General features: G+C 48.7%; 1 protein-coding gene across 1 annotated transcript in view; it reads right to left on the bottom strand.

Annotated features, from left to right (window-relative positions):
- The window catches only part of LOC144492752 (RNA-binding Raly-like protein), a 698,557-nt gene that overhangs the window by 29,975 nt on the left and 647,880 nt on the right, over positions 1 to 20,702 (bottom strand). Inside the window, exon 5 of the mRNA XM_078211139.1 lies at positions 13,236 to 13,343. Within this exon, the coding sequence (XP_078067265.1) occupies positions 13,236 to 13,343 (108 nt within the window). The remainder of the gene's footprint in view (positions 1 to 13,235; positions 13,344 to 20,702) is intronic.

Raw genomic sequence — 20,702 nt, 5'->3', positions numbered from 1 at the left:
TGAGGTGCTGTCCCTCGAGCTTGCTTTGAGTGACATTGGAACTCTGCAACAGGTCAAGACAGGAAGGTCAGAGCAAAGCAAGTTGGAGATTTCAAGTGACAGGCAACTGTGTCTTCGGAGTCATCGAGGTATACAGCACAGACAATGGGTCTTCGGCCCATCACCTCTGTGCTGGTCATGCTTGCAAACTGAAAGGAGGTGTTCAGCAAAGCGGCACTCAGACCTCCCCCCACCACACCATCCCCCCCTCACCCATCTTCCTCTATGCCACTCATCCAGCAGCCACTATGTGACAACAAAAAAGATTAAAATTCTAATAATTCAATAGAGTTCTCATCCCATACACATTTCCAGGCAAAAAAGACCTCCCATTTATCAGATCAGATTGAGTGAAATGAATATAGTACAAGTACAGCAGTACAAGTAAATCACCATTTCACCTGGAAAGAACTAGATCTTTAAAGGCAGCAAAATGTCCATAAAACGTAAAACAGGATTCTGGGTGTTAGAGAGAATACCTTGAATGTAGAAGCAAAGAAGAGATGCCAAATTGGTATACGATGCTGTTTCGACCACAATTGGGAGTGTAGCTTGTGCTTCTGAGTAGGACTTTTATTGAGAATTGAAAATGCACTGGAGTGATGTCAGAAAAGGTTAGGGTTATGGAGGGGAGACCAAATGAAGAGTTTTTACACTTAACAGAGAGGATTAAGAACAGATTTGTAATCAAAGTCTTCAATGTTCAGAAAGGTTTTGAGAGGGTAAATAGTGAAAGATTGTTTCTATTGGACGGTGAATCAACAAGGCAGACATAAACCAAGGGCAAGTTAGAAGAATTTTTCCATAGAGGTTAAAAAATTGAATGTTTTATGTCAATCTTGCAATGAAATTTCACATTTCATTGCAAGATTTAAATCAGATAAGATTTTGATAAACATGTCCACACAGCAGCAAAGTCCTGATGGCAGAAACAGCCTGAAGTAACAGGCTAATTTAAAAGGGTGCTGGATAGACACTGAAGAAGAGAAATGTCAATGAAGTGAAGAATGAGGGTTAGACAGCTCCAGTGGAAGAGTCAGGAACCAGTACAGGTGTGATGGGCTGAACTGCCTACTTGCGCTGCAAATTCTATGATCCTATGACCCCATTCTTCTGGTCATGATTCTTGGGCGGTTTATGTAAGTGGGTAATACTGGCACTAACAGGAAGACAAACACAAAGGGAAATGTCACACGGCTGAATTATGTCAGACGTAGAGGGGAGAATCAGCCAGAGATCCAACCACTAATCACTGACTTCTACTGGAAAGTGTGCATGTGAACACTGGGGGCCTGATTTTACCAATACCGTGCTTGGGCGCTGATGCGCGACAATCAAGCACGTGGAACAAGGCTTCAGTTATTGAAGGCTTTTATTATCAAACAATGGAACTAACTAACACGAGTACACCAGTTCAGACTGGAGGGGTCCTGCCGGAGCAGAGGGTCTTATACCTCTCCTCCGGAGGCGGGGCCCCACCGGGATGTGCCATAATAACATTTACCACAGGTAAACACCCTAACCCAACAACATTATACAACCCCCACAGTGACAACACCCTAACCCAACAGTAACATAAGAACAACCCCCAGTGGTAACCAACGATGGTTCACCACATTCACCTCTCCTTTAAAAACAAAGGCCGGCGGGGTGCAAAAAACAGGTCATATATGTACAAAATTCACAAGTCCAGACGGTCTGGAGGACCGCACCGTCGCTGTGATCTCCTCAACACCGGTTGCGAAACCGGAGCAGGTGCTTGCGGTGGCGTTCTCTCCAAAACAGCGTCCGGCTGTCCCCTCAAGGACTCCCGGGCCGGTTGACCCTGGTGAGGCGATGGTGCAGGGGATCCTGGAACCTTCTGTGGTGGCGCCGATCTCCGAGTCTCAGGCAAGCTGTACATGGGAGTATAACTGTTATGCACTGGTCCCGGTGCTGACCGCGCCACGTCTGGGGAAGAAATAAGTAGTAGGGGATTCGTGACAGGGGGTATAGGAGCGACAGGAGTTGCTACGTCCCCTGCGGGCGCCAGGTCTCGAATGGAGACAGTGTCCTCTCGCCCGTCAGGATATGCCACATAGGCATACTGAGGGTTGGCGTGGAGGAGTTGGACCGGTTCGACCAAGGGGTCGGACCTGCGAGCCCTCACATGTCGCCGCAGAAGGACGGGTCCTGGGTACGTCAACCAGGCTGGTAATGAGATCCCCGAGGACGACTTCCGAGGGAATGAGAACATCCTCTCGTGGGGAGTAGCATTGGTTGCCGTACACAGGAGGGAGCGGATAGAATGGAGCGCATTTGGAAGGACCTCCTGCCAACGGGAGACTGGAAGGCCCCTGGATTTCAGCGCCAGTAGGACAGCCTTCCAGACTGTAGCATTCTCCCTTTCCACCTGTCCGTTACCCCTAGGGTTGTAGCTCGTAGTTCTACTAGAGGCAATCCCGTATGAGAGCAGGAATTGCCTCAAGTCGTTGCTCATGAACGACGAGCCCCTGTCGCTATGAATGTAGCAGGGGTACCCGAACAGGGTAAAAAGCTCACTGAATGCCTTAATCACGGTGGCAGTCGACGTGTCCGCACAGGGGACAACAAACGGGAACCGGGAGTACTCATCTATTATATTGAGGAAATAGACGTTCCGGTCCATTGAGGGAAGGGGGCCCTTAAAATCCACACTCAGCCTCTCGAAAGGGCGAGTGGCCTTGACCAATTGTGCCCGGTCCGGTCGATAAAAGTGCGGTTTGCATTCCGCGCAAATCCGACAGCTTCTCGTCACTGACCTGACATTCTCCACCAAGTAGGGCAGGTTGCGGGCTTTGACGAAGTGGTAGAGTCGGGTGACTCCAGGATGACACAGGTCATTGTGGAGGGCCTTCAAGCGGTCCTCCTGCATGATGGCGCATGTTCCGCGCGAGAGGGCATCCGAGGGCTCATTGAGCTTCCCTGGACGATACATAATATCGTAATTATAGGTGGAGAGCTCAATTCTCCACCGCAAGATCTTATCGTTCTTGATCTTGCCCCTCTGCGTGTTACTGAACATAAACGCCACGGATCGTTGATCCGTGATCAGAGTGAACCGCTTCCCCGCCAGGTAATGGCGCCAGTGTCTGACTGCCTCCACAATGGCCTGAGCCTCCTTCTCCACCGCTGAGTGCCGAATTTCGGGGCCTTGAAGGGTGCGGGAAAAGAACGCGACGGGCCTGCCTGCCTGGTTTAGTGTGGCGGCTAGGGCGAAATCAGATGCATCACTCTCCACCTGGAAAGGGATGGATTCATCCACCGCGTGCATCATGGCTTTCGAAATGTCGCTTTTCAAAGCCTTGAAGGCCAATTGGGCCTCCGGCGTGAGTGGGAAGGTCGTGGACTTGATGAGCGGATGGGCTTTGTCCGCGTAGTTGGGGACCCACTGCGCATAATACGAAAAGAACCCGAGGCATCTCCTCAGTGCTTTCGTGCTAGCGGGCAAGGGAAGTTCAGTAAGGGGGCGCATACGGTCTGGATCAGGGCCAATGACCCCGTTTTCCACCACGTATCCAAGGATGGCTAACCTACGCGTACGGAATACGCACTTCTCCCTGTTATAGGTCAGATTCAGGCGAGATGCAGTGCGCAGAAAGTGTTGGAGATTCGTGTCATGGTCCTGCTGGTCATGGCCGCAGATGGTGACGTTATCCAGGTACGGGAAGGTAGCCCGCAACCCGTTCTGGTCCACCATTCGGTCCATAGCACGCTGGAAGACCGAGACCCCATTGGTGACACCAAATGGAACCCTGAGAAAATGGTATAGACGACCATCCGCCTCAAAAGCCGTATATTGTCGGTCCTCTGGGCGGATGGGGAGTTGATGGTAGGCGGACTTAAGGTCTATGGTAGAGAACACTCGGTACTGCGCAATCTGATTGACCATATCAGAAATGCGCGGGAGAGGATACGCATCCAGCTGCGTATAACGGTTAATGGTCTGACTGTAGTCGATGACCATCCGAGGTTTGTTCCCGCTTTTGACTACCACGACCTGCGCTCTCCATGGACTAGCACTGGCCTGTATGATCCCTTCCTTGAGGAGCCGCTGAACCTCAGATCTAATAAAGATCCGGTCTTCAGCGCTGTAACGCCTACTCTTAGTAGCGATGGGCTTGCAGCCTGGTACCAGATTCTTAAATAAAGAAGGTGTGGTGATTTTCAGAGTGGAAAGATTGCATGCGGGGCGCTTTGGGCAATTTGGAGGCTGCGGCTGATTCCCTACTGCCAGTGAAGGGAGTGGCCCACCGTACTGTAGGATCACACTCTTCATGTGGACCATAAAATTTAGTCCGAGGAGAATTGGCGCACAAAGGTGAGGTAACACAAGGAGCCTGTATTGCTCGTAAATTGTGCCCTGTACCTCTAGGGTTACCATACACTGTCCTTGGATCGGTACAGACCGGGACCGTGATGCCATGGAAATTGTCTGCTTGGCAGGTAGAACCCGGAGTCCACACCTTTTTGCAGTGTCAGGGTGTATGAAACTCTCGGTGCTCCCACTGTCAAACAGACAATACACAGTACGACCATTTACCTTGATATTCATCATGGAATTCTCAAGCCTGTGGTGCTTTGTCTGGTCCAGGGAGATCGACGCCACCGTTGGCCCCTGGGCGTCACTGCATGCAGCCGATGTTGATGCTGAGGACCCCTGCTGGTCGCTCCTAGTCGTCGTGGACCATGATGGCCGCCCCCATGAATCGCACGTGGGTGAGGGCGCCAAGCGTAGCGACTCCTGGTGGTCTTCCTCCTCCTCCGTCAGCCACGATGGCGCCGTCCTGGATTCGCACGTGGTCGGACCTCGTGGGTACTGCGACGCCGAAGGAGATTGTCTCCGCTCTGGAGGGTTACAAGCTGCACTGCCGTTTTTGGACTTCGACCTGCAAACTTTAGCATAGTGGCCCTTTTTACCACACTGGCTGCAGATTGCCGTTTTTGCAGGACACTGTTGCCGTGGATGCTTGGCCCCACCGCAAAAATAGCATCGCTGGCCGCCTGGAGCTGCTGCCGTCGTCGGATCGATATGGGAGCGCGAGCCCGCGGGGCGAGGAGGGATTTGAGCTTGCTCTTGCCACGTTGTCTCCACGTGGTCCTCGGGGTACAGAGCCAAGCTTTTCGACGCCGCTTCCAGCATCTCAGCCATCTCCATCGCTTGGGTCAAGTTGAGGTTCCCTTTCTCCAGTAACTTAAGCCGGATGTACGAGGACCCTACCCCTGCTACGAACGCGTCTCGGGCGAGGTCGTACATATATTGTTCGGCTGATACGTCTTTACAATCGCAACCCCTGGCAAGCTGCAGGAGCTCATTGGCGTAGTCCTCCATGGTTTCGCCCGACTGCCGACGTCGTGTAGCGAGGAGGTAACGAGCGTGTATCTCGTTGGGTGGTCTCGTGTATCGTTTCTTCAAGAGCTCGACGGCCCTCGGGTAAGTGGTGGCCGCACGAATCGCAAGATAAATCGTGTCGCTTACCCTTGCGTGGAGGACCTGGAGTTTGTCGCTGTCTGTAGTAATAGCTACAGAGGCTGCCAGGTAGTCTTCGAAACACTTCCACCAGTGGTCGAAGGTGTTAGCGGCACCGACCGCACGTGGGTCCAACGCCAGACGATCTGGTTTTAATATCTGTTCCATACTCCCTTTTTACTGTTGAGAGTTTTCTGTTTGATAATAAAATTGATGCGCGACAATCAAGCACGTGGAACAAGGCTTCAGTTATTGAAGGCTTTTATTATCAAACAATGGAACTAACTAACACGAGTACACCAGTTCAGACTGGAGGGGTCCTGCCGGAGCAGAGGGTCTTATACCTCTCCTCCGGAGGCGGGGCCCCACCGGGATGTGCCATAATAACATTTACCACAGGTAAACACCCTAACCCAACAACATTATACAACCCCCACAGTGACAACACCCTAACCCAACAGTAACATAAGAACAACCCCCAGTGGTAACCAACGATGGTTCACCACAGGCGCGAAGTTAAGTTGGGCGTCGGGCCTTTAACGCAATCTGCACCCGAATCCGAGCAGATCGCGCCTTTACCGACACCCGATTCGGGGGTGGGTCCGGCGCATGACCGAATCGGGCGGCCCGATGATTTAAATGCATTTGCATGCATTTAAATCGACTTAATGAACCGCGCGCCCAACTCTACCACCAAATCCCACTTTACCGTCTTCTGGCCCGATCTGCGTCCGCGCTGTAACCGACCTGCAAAATAAAAGTCTGAAGTCGCCGCTGCAGCCTCCGAAGAGCGGGGTCAGAGACTGCAACGGCTCTCTGACCCAGGTCATCCTCTGGTCGGAGCGGGAGGGGGGTGGGAGGAGGAGAGGGGGTGTGACGTCTCATCCCCTGGGGGGGGGGTGTGACGTATCATTCTCTGGTCGGGGGGGGGGGGGGGGGGGGGGAGGGAGGAGGAGAGGGGGTGTGAAGTCTCATCCCCTGGGGGCGGGGGGGGGGGGGTGGGGGGGGGGAGAGAGGGGGTATCTCTCCCGCTCTCTTGCCCCTGCAGGGAAGAGTAATTTGTGGCTGGTAGTGTACCAGTGATGGTGTATCCCTTTACACTGTGGAATCGGCCGGTTCTGCTTCATCTTCTTAGCGAGGAATCGCTTCATCCTGAAGGTTCTGTGGGATGGCATGGCCGCACGTCCACTCCGGCAGGAGGTATCGGCCGCAGACTGGCAGCCAACATCCCCCCCAACCAGAGGATGATCGGTCACACCCCCTCCCCCCCCCAGGGGATGATCGGTCACACCCCCCCCCCCCAGGGGATGATCGGTCACACCCCCTCCCCCCCCCCCCAAAGGATGATCGGTCACACCCCCTCCCCCCCCCACCCCAGGGGATGATCGGTCACACCCCCTCCCACTACCACCCCCCTTCCTCCTCCAACCACCCCGACCAGAGGATGAATGTCAGAGAGCTGCGTTCTGCTGTTTTTTTCACGCCCGGGCGCACTCTGTCAGATTTGTTTCAAACATGCGCAGTTCAGAGCTCCGATCGGTCCGCCATCGCTAAGCCCCGGTCACGGCGCGGATCGGGCCGGAGCCGGCAAAACACGTATGGGCGCGCTGGAAAGAGGATTCCAGGCGCGGATCTATTTGACGCCCAGATTCGGCACTTCGGCTTCAAAATGGTAAAATAGGGCCCTGGCTGGGGAGACGGCAATGCCATCTGCAGTCTAACAGACAGTCAATACCTGATAACTCTGATCGATAGAAACATCACTTGGCAAAGGTCCAGGAGGGATAACTTCTGTAAAAACTGAACATGTAGGTGAGTAGAGGAGGGGCAAACAAAAAAAATCAGCAACAAAGTAAAACAAAAGTAATGGTGCAATTGCTTAGACCCAGCACATCGATTGGGGATCAACTGTGGCTAAATAGTGGAACTGTCACTACTGAGTCTGAAGGTTGTGGGTTCAAGTCCCAGGCCAGAGCATACAGTCCAGGCTGAAACTCCAGTGCAGTACTGAGGGAGTGCAGCCCTGTCAGAGGGGCTAACTTTCAAATGGATGCTTAGTCTGCCCTTTCTGGTCCATGTAAAAGGTGCCATAGCACTGTTCAAAGAAGATCAGGGGAGTGCTCCTCCGTGTACTGCCTAATATTAATGCCTCAATCAACGGCATTTAAACAGATGATGGGGTCTTCCACCTCAATTCTAATTGCAGGAGCTTGCTGTGCACAAATTGGTCATTGTGTTTCCAACAATGGTCTACACTTCAAAAAGTTTCTAATTGGCTGTAAAGCACTTTGGGATATTCTCAAATCATGAAAGGTACTACTGAAATAAAAGGTTGCTCTTTAATTGGGAAGCCCTGCTACTCTTTGCCAGATATAAAAATGCTTGTAACATTTCTTATACTAGAACATAGAACATTACAGCACAGAACAGGCCCTTCGGCCCACGATGTTGTGCCGAGCTTTATCTGAAAAAGCACTAACGTGCATCTTGCAAAAAACAATTTAAACAATGTGAAAAAAATTATACATCTTAGCCCCAAGTTAGCAGGTGCTCAGTGAACAGCGAGAGCCATGAAGTACGTACTCTCAATCAGACAACACTCAGTTTCCATAGCAATGGGCAGTACCCAGTATTCAATGCCAGTAAGGATGACCCAGTTTCAAACTGCAAAGAATTTAATTATTTAAAAAATCATTTTGTCTGTATTGTTTTTAACTTATTACTTTACACCTACGTTCAATAGCTGGAACTAGTTCAGAGTCTTGCCAAGACACATTGACATACTCACCGCCAGGGACATGCAGCTTTTTAAGAATTGCTCTCACCGTATAAGGTAGTTATCTGAACAGCTGCAAGCTGTCTCCGTGGTCCCATTACGAATAGTACTTTAATCCACTCCCAGCTAAGGCAACATTAGCGAGACATGTGGCCTCAATATGGGAAGATAGTGTCGTAGTGGTAATGTCACTGGATTAGTTATCAAAGGGCCCAGGCTAATGCTCTGGGGTCATGGGTTCAAACCCCACCATGGCAGCTCATGGAGTTTAAATTCAATTAATAAATCTGGAATTGAAAGCTAATCTCAGTAATGGTGACCAAGAAAGTATCACTGATTGTCATTAAAACCCATCTGGTTCACTGATGCCCTTTAAGAAAGGAAATCTACCATCCTTACCCGGTCTGGTCTACAGGTGATTCCAAACCCCACACAGCAATGTGGTTGATACTTAACTGCCCCCTGAAATGGCCCAACAAGCCATTCAGTTCAAGGGCAATTAGGGACGGGTCTGTCAGTAATACCCACATCCTGTGAAAGAATAAAGAAAATATTGCCCCCATGCCTATATCCTAACCTGCATCAAATCCCATTTACCCATCACTCCTGCACTTGTTGACTTACATTGGTCCCCAATCCCTCATCATATCCAATTTAAAGCGATCTCCCTCATCCCTTCCCATCTGTGTAACCTCCACCAGCTGTACAATCTCCCGGACTGTTCCATTCCTCCAGCTCTGGCCTCTTGCCCCTTCCTTGAGTCACAGCAACTTCAGCCACGTAGGTCCCACGTTCTGAAGCTCCCTCCCTAAGCCTTGCACACCTCAAGCTCCTTCGCTTTCCAAACGTCTTTAAAAACCCATCCCTTCAACCAAGCTTCTGAACACCACCCCGCTTCCAACTTTGTCAGATCACGCCCCTGGGAAGCACTTTGGGATGTGAGAGGTGATATATAAACGTATGTCTGGAAAGCAGTCAGGGTCAGATCAAGGTCAGATGTAATGCCCTCTGTCACATCAGCCTGCCGACACGCTGTCCCTTGAGGCAAAGCCTGAAGGATGGCCATTTGAATCAAAGTCATCAGTAGGCTATTGGAGTGTGTGGAGGCAGCACATTGAAAAGCTGGATGGGAGAGACAAGCAGAAAGAAAGCAGGAGAAAAACTATACTTCATTAGAGCTGCTTTATAAGTAATTGACACATTAGACACAACAGATTGGAAATGGAGTGTCGTTTGTGAGCTATCTGCGCTGTAAATGAAGAGTTTGTGCCTGCAGCAAACACCAGCGTGTGGCCAACTTTCAAATGAATGTCAGCAAAGGAGCAGCAGTGTGTGAAACAGGGAGACTGAGGAAACAACAGCTCAGTGTTAGGGGGAAGCATGGTATTGTGGATTCATAAACTGGAAGATACGATGAAAGGTTTGCCTTTATATAATGCCTCCAACAATCTCAGGACATGCCAAGCGTTTCTTAGCCAAAGAAATATTTATGAAGTGTAGCCATTGTTGTAATGGTGACAGCAGCCAGCTTGTACATTGCACAAGCAGCACTAAATTATTAATCAGACAAACTGTTTTAGCAACATGCTGTGGGAAATTACAAAATCACAGAATGGTTACAGTGCAGTAGGAGACCACTCGGTCACTTGTGTCTGCACTGGCTCTCTGAGGAATCAAGTCTCCAGTGCCAATCTCTATAACTGTCTTGCTTTTCAGGTAACAGATTTCCCTTTGAAAGCACCCATCGAATCACAGAATCATAGCACAGCGACCCCGACCCCGGTGAGCCCCGCCCCAGAGCGCCGAGACTACAGAACCACTGGCAGTAGAACAGCAAGAAGTTTAACAACACCAGGTTAAAGTCCAACAGGTTTATTTGGTAGCAAAAGCCACACAAGCTTTCGAGGCTCTGAGCCCCTTCTTCAGGGGCTCAGAGCCTCGAAAGCTTGTGTGGCTTTTGCTACCAAATAAACCTGTTGGACTTTAACCTGGTGTTGTTAAACTTCTTACTGTGTTTACCCCAGTCCAACGCCGGCATCTCCACATCAGTAGAACAGCAGCCATTGGCGGAATAAAAAATAAATTGTTTGGCTTGGGGGAATAAGTGCTCCTGTTGTGGGTGTGTCATCTCAATAGATTCCCGCCCTTGTAACAATGCTAAAATCAAAGATTCACAAATTCATTGTGATCACAGCAAGCTCCAGATCAATGAGAAATCACTGCAAATAACAGGGAGTCCCAGCATTTCTAATGCAGCTATAAATGATCAGTACTGTGACCAGGTACCTCATACAACAGTGTTCATTGCTGCTGCAACTCCCGGTGAGTGTCACACTGGGAGTGTGAAATCTTTTGCACCATATCCACTGCCCTTGTGACAATAAACAACAATAGAGCGACAATATCTGTCTTTGCAATCTGGCATTTGTCTGAGGAGAGGGGTTCTTGAGTTCCATAAACACTGGGAATATGCACCTGGTGCTGGTTTTACGGAAGCAATTAGAGATGCGGAATTAAGAGCAGACACAAGTGCACTGATGTAAAACTGAAGCATAGTGGCCTGGAAGTGTGATTATTTCGATAACACGTCGGAACTGGTACAAATAAATAAGCTGGCCCACATAAATAGAGAGGTACTTTGGCTTTTGAAATAAAACATCCACTTCACTAGTTGCTCTCTTAACTGGAAGAAACAATAAATTAAATAATTGGAGTCGTAGATTAGAATTGGAAGATTGACATTTATATTTAATGAGTGTTAGTGGAAATGATAGAATCAATCCTGTAACTTCATCAGCATTACCTTCAATTATATACGAATGACAGTTAAAGAGGTGGTTGGTGCAATAGGTTCGGGGGGCTGTGGGTGGGTGGGTGGGCGGGTGGGCGGGCGGGCGGGCGGGGGGGGGGAACTATACTACATGGAAAGTAGTTCAGGAAGGCAGCTCACCACCACCTTCTCAAGGGCAATTAGGAATGGGCAATAAATGCTGCCCTAGCTACTGACGCCCTCATCCTGTGAAAATAGAAAAAGTAAAATCCTTCATGGCTGCTTTGTCAATGAAGGACTACAGTTAGGATTGAGGCAGGGTGTTGAGCTAGAGTAACGGAAGCTAAGCTTTCTAAATAATCTGAGCTGGGAAAACTGGGTGATGACACGAGAGGCCTGAAATGAGCATTCCTTTACCTCACCTTGTTAAGTACTATACTCACATATCCAGTTCAACAATGTAGTACAGTGATGGGAAACCTAGGTTGGTGAGTGGGCCGCATGAGTGACCCTCCTTCATCTCAGTGACCGCAAGATTAAAATCAGGCTTTTTCACTAACCATGACCCCATGAATAAGATTAAATACATTTAATACACGCCGACGGGGCGATTCTCCCATTCTGACCCGCTAATTTTTTAGCTGGTTGGGCCGGGAGATTTGTATGTGTGCCGATTTTGCATGATTCGTGCATGCATTCATGATGCACGTGCATCTTCCACTGCTGGATCTCCAGCGCGGTCGGGACCAAGCAGGAAACCGGCGGGACCAGCAGGTAAGTACTTTAAATCTTATTTTAATGTGATTTAAATGTAAGTATCGGGCCCAGGACTGAATTCTCCGGGCCCAATAGCATGTCCCACCCCGCCAGTGCAATTTTACTCCGGCGGGGTTTAGGGTAGCTCCCCAGTTTCAGGGAACTAGAGGGAGACCCCGCTGGAGTGAAGGGGGTTCAATTGGGAGCCCCCCAGGGAGTTGGTTGGGGGTGGGGTGCCCCCTGGGCATGGGCACCCTGGCAGTGCCAACCTGTGCCCTCTGGCACTGCCCATGAAGCAAAGTGCCCATGCCCGGGGGGGCACTTGGGCACTGCCCACCAGGCATCAGGCAGTGCCAAGGGGGTGGGGCCTAGGAGGGCAGGGCTCAGGGGCGGGGCCAGCTGGGGCAGGATCAGCCAGGCAGGGCCTAAGGGGCGATCGGTGGGGGTGGGGGGTCCTGCTGCCACTCTGCAGGCAGGATTGGTCGGGGCTAGAGGGAGGCCAGCAATCGGGGCAGGTTGGTCGTGGTGGGTTGGGGAGTGGGGGGGCGGGGAGCATTGTCAATGCTGGGATGGGGTAGGGGGCTGGAGATCGGGGCGCTCCGGGACGGGAAGGGGTCGGGGCTGGCCTGGGAATGGTTATGGGGGCTGTGATCGGGCCATGGGGGGGTGGGGGGGGGGGGGGGGTGTAGGGGCAGCACTGTTGGGGTCCCGTACTGGCCAGTGACTGAGCTGGCCAACAAAGTGCAGGCTGTTAGTTTTGGGCCACTGCGCATGCGCAGAGTTCCGGAACTGTCAGACTCTGGTGTGAATAGGCCCCGCCCCCCGAGCTTTTAATGATATTCCCGATTGTGACCTCTGCATTGCACAGAATGTGGGAGATTCGAGTCTGAGCTCCCATTGAAAAAACAATCATGATTTACACCATTTTTCCTGCAACTTCAGCACTTCGAATATTTTGGGGCGAATCGCACCCCCCTCCCCCCCGAATATTTCATATTGAGTTATAGACAATGCTTAATCATTTATATATTAATAGACCTATCGTCAACTTAAAATGGTAAAAACAAAAGAAATATTTACACTTTGGACACAGAGAGAGAGTGCATGGCTGTCACAGTCAATGTTGTGAGCAATCAGCATGCACCTCACTTCGCATGCCCTTGCGTTACCCGTACATCATTTCAGTCACACGGGTAGGAAAAAAACTACATGTATAGAAATCAGCAAAATGTGGTAACCCTGCACTTGGACAATGGTCAGCAAAAAGTCTTGTGGGCCACACTCAGAACCCAGATGGGCTGCGTGTGACCCCCGGGCTGCAGGTTGCCCACCACTGATGTAGTAGCTGAGGTCAGCATTAGAGAGTAGGACTATTAGTGTTCCTCCCCATGCACCCTCCTCCTCACCTGGTGGAGCTTTGCGCTGTTTCTCCATCCTGTCCAGACTGTCCAGCAATCCATCGATGCGATACTTTATCTGGGTGAGCTCTCGCTTTATTGTCTGCAGGTCATCAGCTTTCACTGAGAAACAGAAAGCAGCAAATATCAGCTCATCATCTTCACAGGAAAGGCAGTGACTTTTTTTTTTAAAGCCCAAGCCCACAGAACAGGACATAAAGACATGGTCAGTTGGTGCCAACACTGGCCTTAAATAGCCCATAGGCTGAAGGACAAAGGCAAGGCTGGGAGATTTAAGGTGTTCCACAATCTAGACATTCTGGGAAGAATATGTTAAGGCAAGAAAGTGAATGTCACAGAATTGTTACTGTGCAGAAGGAGGCCATTTGGTCTATTCTGTCTGCACCAGCTCTCCAAATAAGCCTTATGATTTAGCGCCATTCTCCTACCTTTTCCTCCTAACCCCACATATAGTTTCTAATCAAATATTCAATTCAGCACAGTGGTTAGCACTGCTGCCTCACCGCTCCAGGGACCTGGGTTCGATTCCCGGCTTGGGTCACTGTCTGTGTGGAGTTTGCACGTTCTCCCTGTGTCTGCGTGGGTTTCCTCTGGGTGCTCCGGTTTTCTCCCACACTCCAAAGATGTGCGGGATAGATTGATTGGCCATGCTAAATTGTCTCAGTGTCCTGGGATGTGTAGGTTAGAGGAGTTAACGGGGTAAATTTGTGGAGTGACGGGGATAGGGCCTGGGTGGGATTGTTGTCAGTGCAGACTCAATGGGCCGAATGGCCTCCTTCTGCACTGTAGGGGTCCTATGATAATGCCTCCTGAATGTCTCAATTGAAACTGTCACCACCACACTTCCTGACAGGTATTCCAGACCCTAACCGTTCGCTGTGTAATAAAGGGTGGGTTTCTCCAATCTCATCCTCTCCTGCTCCACTGCCAGCAAAAATGGAGAATTTGGCACTCAGCTCAAATTCCATTCACTGCAGCGGCACTGGAGAATCCAGCCATGGACAAGGTTGGAGGTTTCCGGCAAAAGTTCTCTTACAGTGCGGATGGGATTTTCTGCACCCCAGTGGTGTGCTTTGCGGTAGCGGAGGCAGCCCACCATTGGCCAAAGGCGGGATTTATGGTCCTGCCACTGCCAATGGGGCTTCCTGTTGTATGCACCCCCCCCTTCCAACGAGAATCCTATGGCAGGGGTTCACTGTCAGTGTGAGTGGAAGATCCCGCTGACGGGAATAACCAGAACATTCCAGCCTGCATTTGCAATCATCTTAAACCCGTGCCCTCTCATTCTCAATCTTTTTACTGGATGGAACAGTTTCTCCCGATCTATGATGAAATTGATGAGTCCTGATTTCAATAGAGCAAAGATGTTATATTCTTTATTCTTTTGTGGCTAGCCAGTAGTTGTTGCCCATCCCTAATTGCCCTTGAATGGACTGGTTTGCTTGGCCATTTTAAATGGCAGTTCAGAGTCAACCACATTGCTGTGGATCTGAGGGCAGAGGTAGACAAGACCAAGTAAGGATGGCAGATTTCCTGTCCTAAAGGACATTGAAGACAATGGATGATTGATACAGAGGAAGGAAAGGATGGGTAATAACAGTTTAATATTGCATCGTTCGGATTGTGGCTCACAATCCTGGAAAGGCTGAAATTCCAAATCCCTAATCGCAAGCAGTTGCCCTTTTACAAAAGCTAGTATGTGTCCAGGAGGGAAGCTGCACTCCCATGAAGGGCACAGCACCATCATAATTTTATTCATTTGCTTGATCCCTTAATAATATTTCATTTGTTTTAGAAAGTGGATGAGCGAGGAAGAGGCAAATGGCACCCGCCATACAGCCATCAATCAGAGCGAATTGAATATTCATCTGACTCCATTTGTGAGGAACATACTCACAATGCATTTGACAGCTACCAAATCTTCCTCAGTGATGCAACAAACTGCATTATATGGTAATACTATGCATCTACATCTGAATATTTACCTGCATGAATAGATAGAATGTCAAACAAATCCTCTGGGCGTGCTTAAAGATTAATAATGGACTATGATGTGAAATCGAGGTTGAATCTGAAAAGAAAATCTTGACTTCATCTGTTCCCACTCCAACCCTGACTCAGGTTAGCAGAGCAATCCACATGTATGTTCTGGGGGGGGGGGGGGGGGGGGGGGGGGCGCAGGAAAAGAGGAAAAATATGGAATAGAAATGTAAAGTATTCCCTATTATTTTTAGTTGCTGATTTATATGCAAATCTCTGACTTGTGGGCATGGACTGTTTCAGTACCTGAGTTGTCGTGAACGGTGCTGAGCGTGTTCAGCTAACATCCCTACTTCTGACCTTATGTTGGAGGGAAGATGATCAATGAAGCCACTGAAGGTGGTTGAGCCTGGAACACTACCCTAAGGGACTCCTGCTGTGATGTCCTGGGAATGAGATGATTGACCTCCAATCACCACAATCATCTTCCTTTGTGCTGTGAACAAAGAACATAGGAGCGGGGGCCCATCAAGCCTACTCGGCCATTGAATTAGATCCTGGTTGACCATCTACCTCAATGCCACTTCCCACACTATCCCCATATCTCTTAATGTCATTAGTATCCAGAAAAATGTCGGTCTGTCTTGAACACACTCAATGACTGAACCTCCACAGCCCTCTGGGGCAGAGAATTCCAAAGATTCACCTCCCTCTGAATGAATAAATTCCTCCTCATCTCAGTCTTAAATGGCCTGCCCCTTTGTTCTGAGTCTGTGTCCCCTGGTTCTAGACTCAGCAGCCAGGAGAAACATCCTCTCCACATCTACTCTGTCACGCCATATAGGAATTTTCTAAGTATCAAATACATCACCTCTCATTCTTCGAAACTCTCGGAAAACAGGCCCAGTTTCCTCAATCTCTCCTCATGAGACAATCCCACCATCCCAGAGATTAGTCTGGTGAACTTCCATTGCACTCCCTCTACAGCAAGTATATCCTTCCTGAGATAAGGAGACCAAAATTGTACCTGATACTTTGGGTCCAGTTTCACCAAGGATCTATACAACTACAGCAAGACATCTTTACTCCTGTACTCAAATCCCCTTGTGATAAAGATCAACATGCCAGTTGCCTTCCTAAATGCTTACTGTACCTGTTTGTTAGCTTTCAGTGACTCATGAGAAAGGACACCCAGATCCCTTTAGACATCAACACATTCCAACTTCTCACCATTTAAGAAATACTCTACTCTCTTGTTTTTTCTAACGAAGTGAATAACGTCTCAGTTATTCACAATGTATGCTTTCTGCCATGTTCTTGCACATTGGCTTAGCCTGATAAACCTCATTGAAGCCTTCTTGCATTCTCCTCGCAACTTGCATTCCTATCTAGTTTAGAGTCATAATGGCTCAATTACATTTGGTATGACCCCAACCAGTGGGGAGCTTTCTCCCCGATTCCCATTGACATCAATTTTGCTGAGGCTCCTGGATGCCAGTGTTGTAGCTGGACTGGAACTGTTTGGTTGGGTATGTGGCAAGATCTGTCTTCAATAAAACTGCTGGGATGCCATCAGGGTCAATAGCCTCTGTTGCATCCAATGCCTTCAGCCATTTCTTGATATCGTGTGGTGTGCGTTGAATCATCTGAAGGCTGACATTTGTGATGATGGGGATCATCCACTCCACTCCAGTTGCAAATGCTTTGGCCTTTTCTTTTGCATGGACATGCTGAGCTCCCTACGATTGAGCATGGGGATGTTCATGGGGCCTCCTCCTGTTAGTTGTTTAATTGTCCGCCACCATTCACAACTGGATGTGACAGGACTGCAAAGCTTAGATCGGATCAGTTGGTTGTGCGATCACTTTGTTCTGTCTATCTATTGCATGCTGTTTCTACTGTTTGGCATGGATTAAGTCTAGTATTATAGCTTCACCAGTTGGCACTTCATTCGTTGGTATGCTTGGTCTTGCTCCTGGCATGCCCTCTTGCACTCTTCATTAAGCCAAGGATAATCCCCTGGCTTGGTGTTAATGGTAGAGTGAGATATATGCCAGGTTGTGCTTGAACACAGTTCTTCTGCCGCTGATAGCCCACAGCATGAATGCCCAGTTTTGAGTCACTGGATTTGTTCCGAATCTGATGATAAGTGCTGGCGAGCTTTTCAAACAGGGGATCCATCACAGATGTGCTTGTTAACATCCCCTCAACTTTGTAGAAAGACTATGATGATGAGCCAAATGGCCTACTTCTGCTCCAAGGTCTTATGGTTTTATGGATAGTGATCTGGCCTCGCGGTTTCTGTCCCTTATATAGAGGGGTTGAGGCCAACTGGAGCGCCCCAACTCAGAGCAGATTGTATTCATTTGTGAGACATTGGCATCGCTGGCTGGCCAGCATTTATTGCCCATCCCTAGTTGCCCAAGAGCAGTTGAAAGTCAACCACATTGCTGTGTGTCTGGAGTCACATGCAGCCCAGACCAGGTAAGGATAGCAGATTTCCTTCCCTAAAAGGACATTAATGAACCAGATGGGTTTTTCCGACAATCGACAATGCTTTCATGGCCATCAGTAGATTCTTAATTGCAGATACTTTTTATTGAATTCAAATTCCACCACCTGCCGTGGAGGGATTCGAACCCAGGTCCCTGGAACATTCGCTGAGTTTCTGGATTAATAGTCTAGTGATAATACAACTAGGCCATTGCCTCTGTGAATCTGTGGAATCAAATCTTCTGCTTTGTTGCAGTATTGTGCTTCATTGAGCATTGCTCTTAGTCACTGAGAACTCAACTGCAGGCCTTTTAACAGCCCTCACATTAGCCTGATTATAATGGAGCTAGCTTCTCTCTTAACTGGTATCATTTCACAAACATTGCCAGCCCTTTGAAAGTTTACCCAGGGGATTGTCCTTCACATGTGAGGCCAAGCAGCGAAAGGCCAGTAACATTTTAAAGGAGAGAGCAGTTCAGTATATTGGCTCTTTACTATACAACAGCCATCTGTTTTGTGTAGCCTGGAGGTTTCCTTCAAGTCCAATTAATGATGTGCTAGAGTGATTTAATTCAAGTTGGCAGGATACTGGGTGTCCAGACCAATGTGTTGAAACATTGAGAACTGGGCTTCAAACTAAACAGATGGGGGCTGATTTCCTCTCTTGAATGCTGTTAAGCCAGCTTTCGATGGGCAAAAGTCCAGAGGATAGAATTAATGGCCCTTAAAATACAATCCATTTCCTTTCTTTTTTTGCAATGTAAAAACAGCTTGAAGTAAAGGTTCACTAGGAAGTTTAAAATTAAACCATTTTCAGTAAAGTGTCCGTGAAGTCACAACTCAGAACATGACACTAGAAACAAGCATGGATTTTCTCCCCTATCTAAACACCTGAGCAGAACACTGTTGATGTACTGGAGCCTCCCAACAGAGTGCCGGCTACAGGTGCGCACACTTCACCTCGGGGCTGAAGATTTAGAAGGGGCAAAATTACTGTGGAGGGTGGAAATCTGAAACATAAGCAAACAGTATCATAGAATCCCTGCAGTGCCGAAGGCCATTCAGCCCATTGAGTCTGCACTGACTATAATCTCCCCCAGGCCCTATCCCTGTAACCCCATGTATTTACCCTGCTAATTCCCCCTGACACTATGGGGCAATTTACCATGGCCAATCAACGTAACCTGCACATCTTTGGATTGTGGGAGGAAACCGGAGCACCCAGAGGAAACCCATGCAGACACCGGGGAGAACATGCAGACTCCGCAGACAGTCATCTGAGGCTGGAATTGAACCTGGGTCCCTGGAACAGAGGCAGCAGTGCTAACTTCTGTGCCACCGTGCCACCCATATTTCCAGCATTTTCCATTAATGTTGAAGATTTAGAAGCAGTGGCCATGAAATTGCAACATTGTTGCCTCTGATCTCCTGATATCATTTTGGCGGGGGATTAACGGGAGCTCCCAGTGGACTGGGTTCACACTCTCCCAGTGGGAGATTGGGCAGTAATGCTGCCAAATTTCCAGGCCACTGTATTCTTCCCATTCCTTTTCACCTTTCTTTTCCTTGTAGTAAACCTGTCAGAGAAGAGCGCCATGGTCTATTTAGAAAATGGATTCAACCATGAGTAGGCCTGATGGGTTCCAAACTGGACAAAAGGTCAATGACATGGGAGGAAAGGAAAGGGTACAGTGACTGAACTTAAGCAAAAGGAAGGGACATGAATTCAGAATCCAACCTTCTTCCGTTATATTGAAAAAAAGACAAACCAAAATTATTTGTGGTCTTTTGTTTTTTTTGAAAAAAGCCATTCTTCACTTCTTAAGCTGAAGGTTCACTTGATGGCCTGGATTTGCTGTAGGATTGGTGCCTGTTTTCAGGCCAAAATGGGAGCTGTGCCAGGGAACCAATCTACTAGTTGTGTATTCTCTGCTCTGCCGGGGTTGTCCTCTGGACTGGGCAATGTTTGCTGAATATACCACCCCGGCTGGTATGGAGTCACCAAATCTGTTTCTGGAGGTTTCATCACATGGTCTCTTGCCTCCAACTGCCCCTTTACCCCTCACCAATCACAGCCCTTTTTATTCCCAGTTCTCCAATATTTATATAAACACTAAACAGAAAATGTTTAAATAAACTTAATGAAACATGCAGTGTTATCCCTTAATATCCAAAGAGTTTAATATCCAAAGAACTCTAAGATCTTAGAGTTGTGTGCAGCAATGATTGGGAGATTAATGGTTAATTCTGGGGAACTTGAGGGTAATCTTGGAAAGTTGATGACCCTGTCTTTTGGAGTGTACAACTGATAGATATTTAACCTCTATTTAATGTTAAGATGGCCACTGATACCCACCTGTGTATGCACACAAATCCGCCCATGCGTAGAAAACCAATGATGGCACTCCGCTGCACCCAGCCTGCCAGTACCCCTCTGCACATGTATCAGTGACATCACCCAATAAAGGAGACCGCCACTGTGCTGATTTGAACTCTACTCTGTCATTCACAGTGGCATTACAGAGTAAACTCAGGAAGCATAGTGGAAAACATGCCCCTGTCTCCATCAACGGGGATGAAATAGCACTGGTCGACAGCTTCAAGTTTTTAAGATGTCCAGATCACCAACAACCTGTCCTGGTCCCCCCTATGCCGACACTATAGTTAAGAAAGCCCATCAACAGCTCTACTTTCTCAGAAGACTAAGGAAATTTGGCATGTCAGCTACGACTCTCACCAACTTTTACAGATGCACCATAGAAAGCATTCTTCCTGGTTGTATCACAGCTTGGTATGGCTCCTGGCTCTGCCCAAGACAACAAGAAACTACAAAGAGTTGTGAATGAAGCCCAGTCCATCACGCAAACCAGCCTCCCATCCATTGACTCTGTCTACACTTCCCGCTGCCTCGGAAAAGCAGCCAGCATAATCAAGGACCCCACGCACCCCAGACATACTCTCTTCCACCTTCTTCTGTCAGGA

This window comes from Mustelus asterias, chromosome 4 (genome assembly GCF_964213995.1).
Source record: "Mustelus asterias chromosome 4, sMusAst1.hap1.1, whole genome shotgun sequence".
In the NCBI taxonomy this organism is placed as follows: Eukaryota; Metazoa; Chordata; class Chondrichthyes; order Carcharhiniformes; family Triakidae; genus Mustelus; species Mustelus asterias.
This window is presented reverse-complemented; position numbering and strand designations above follow the sequence as displayed.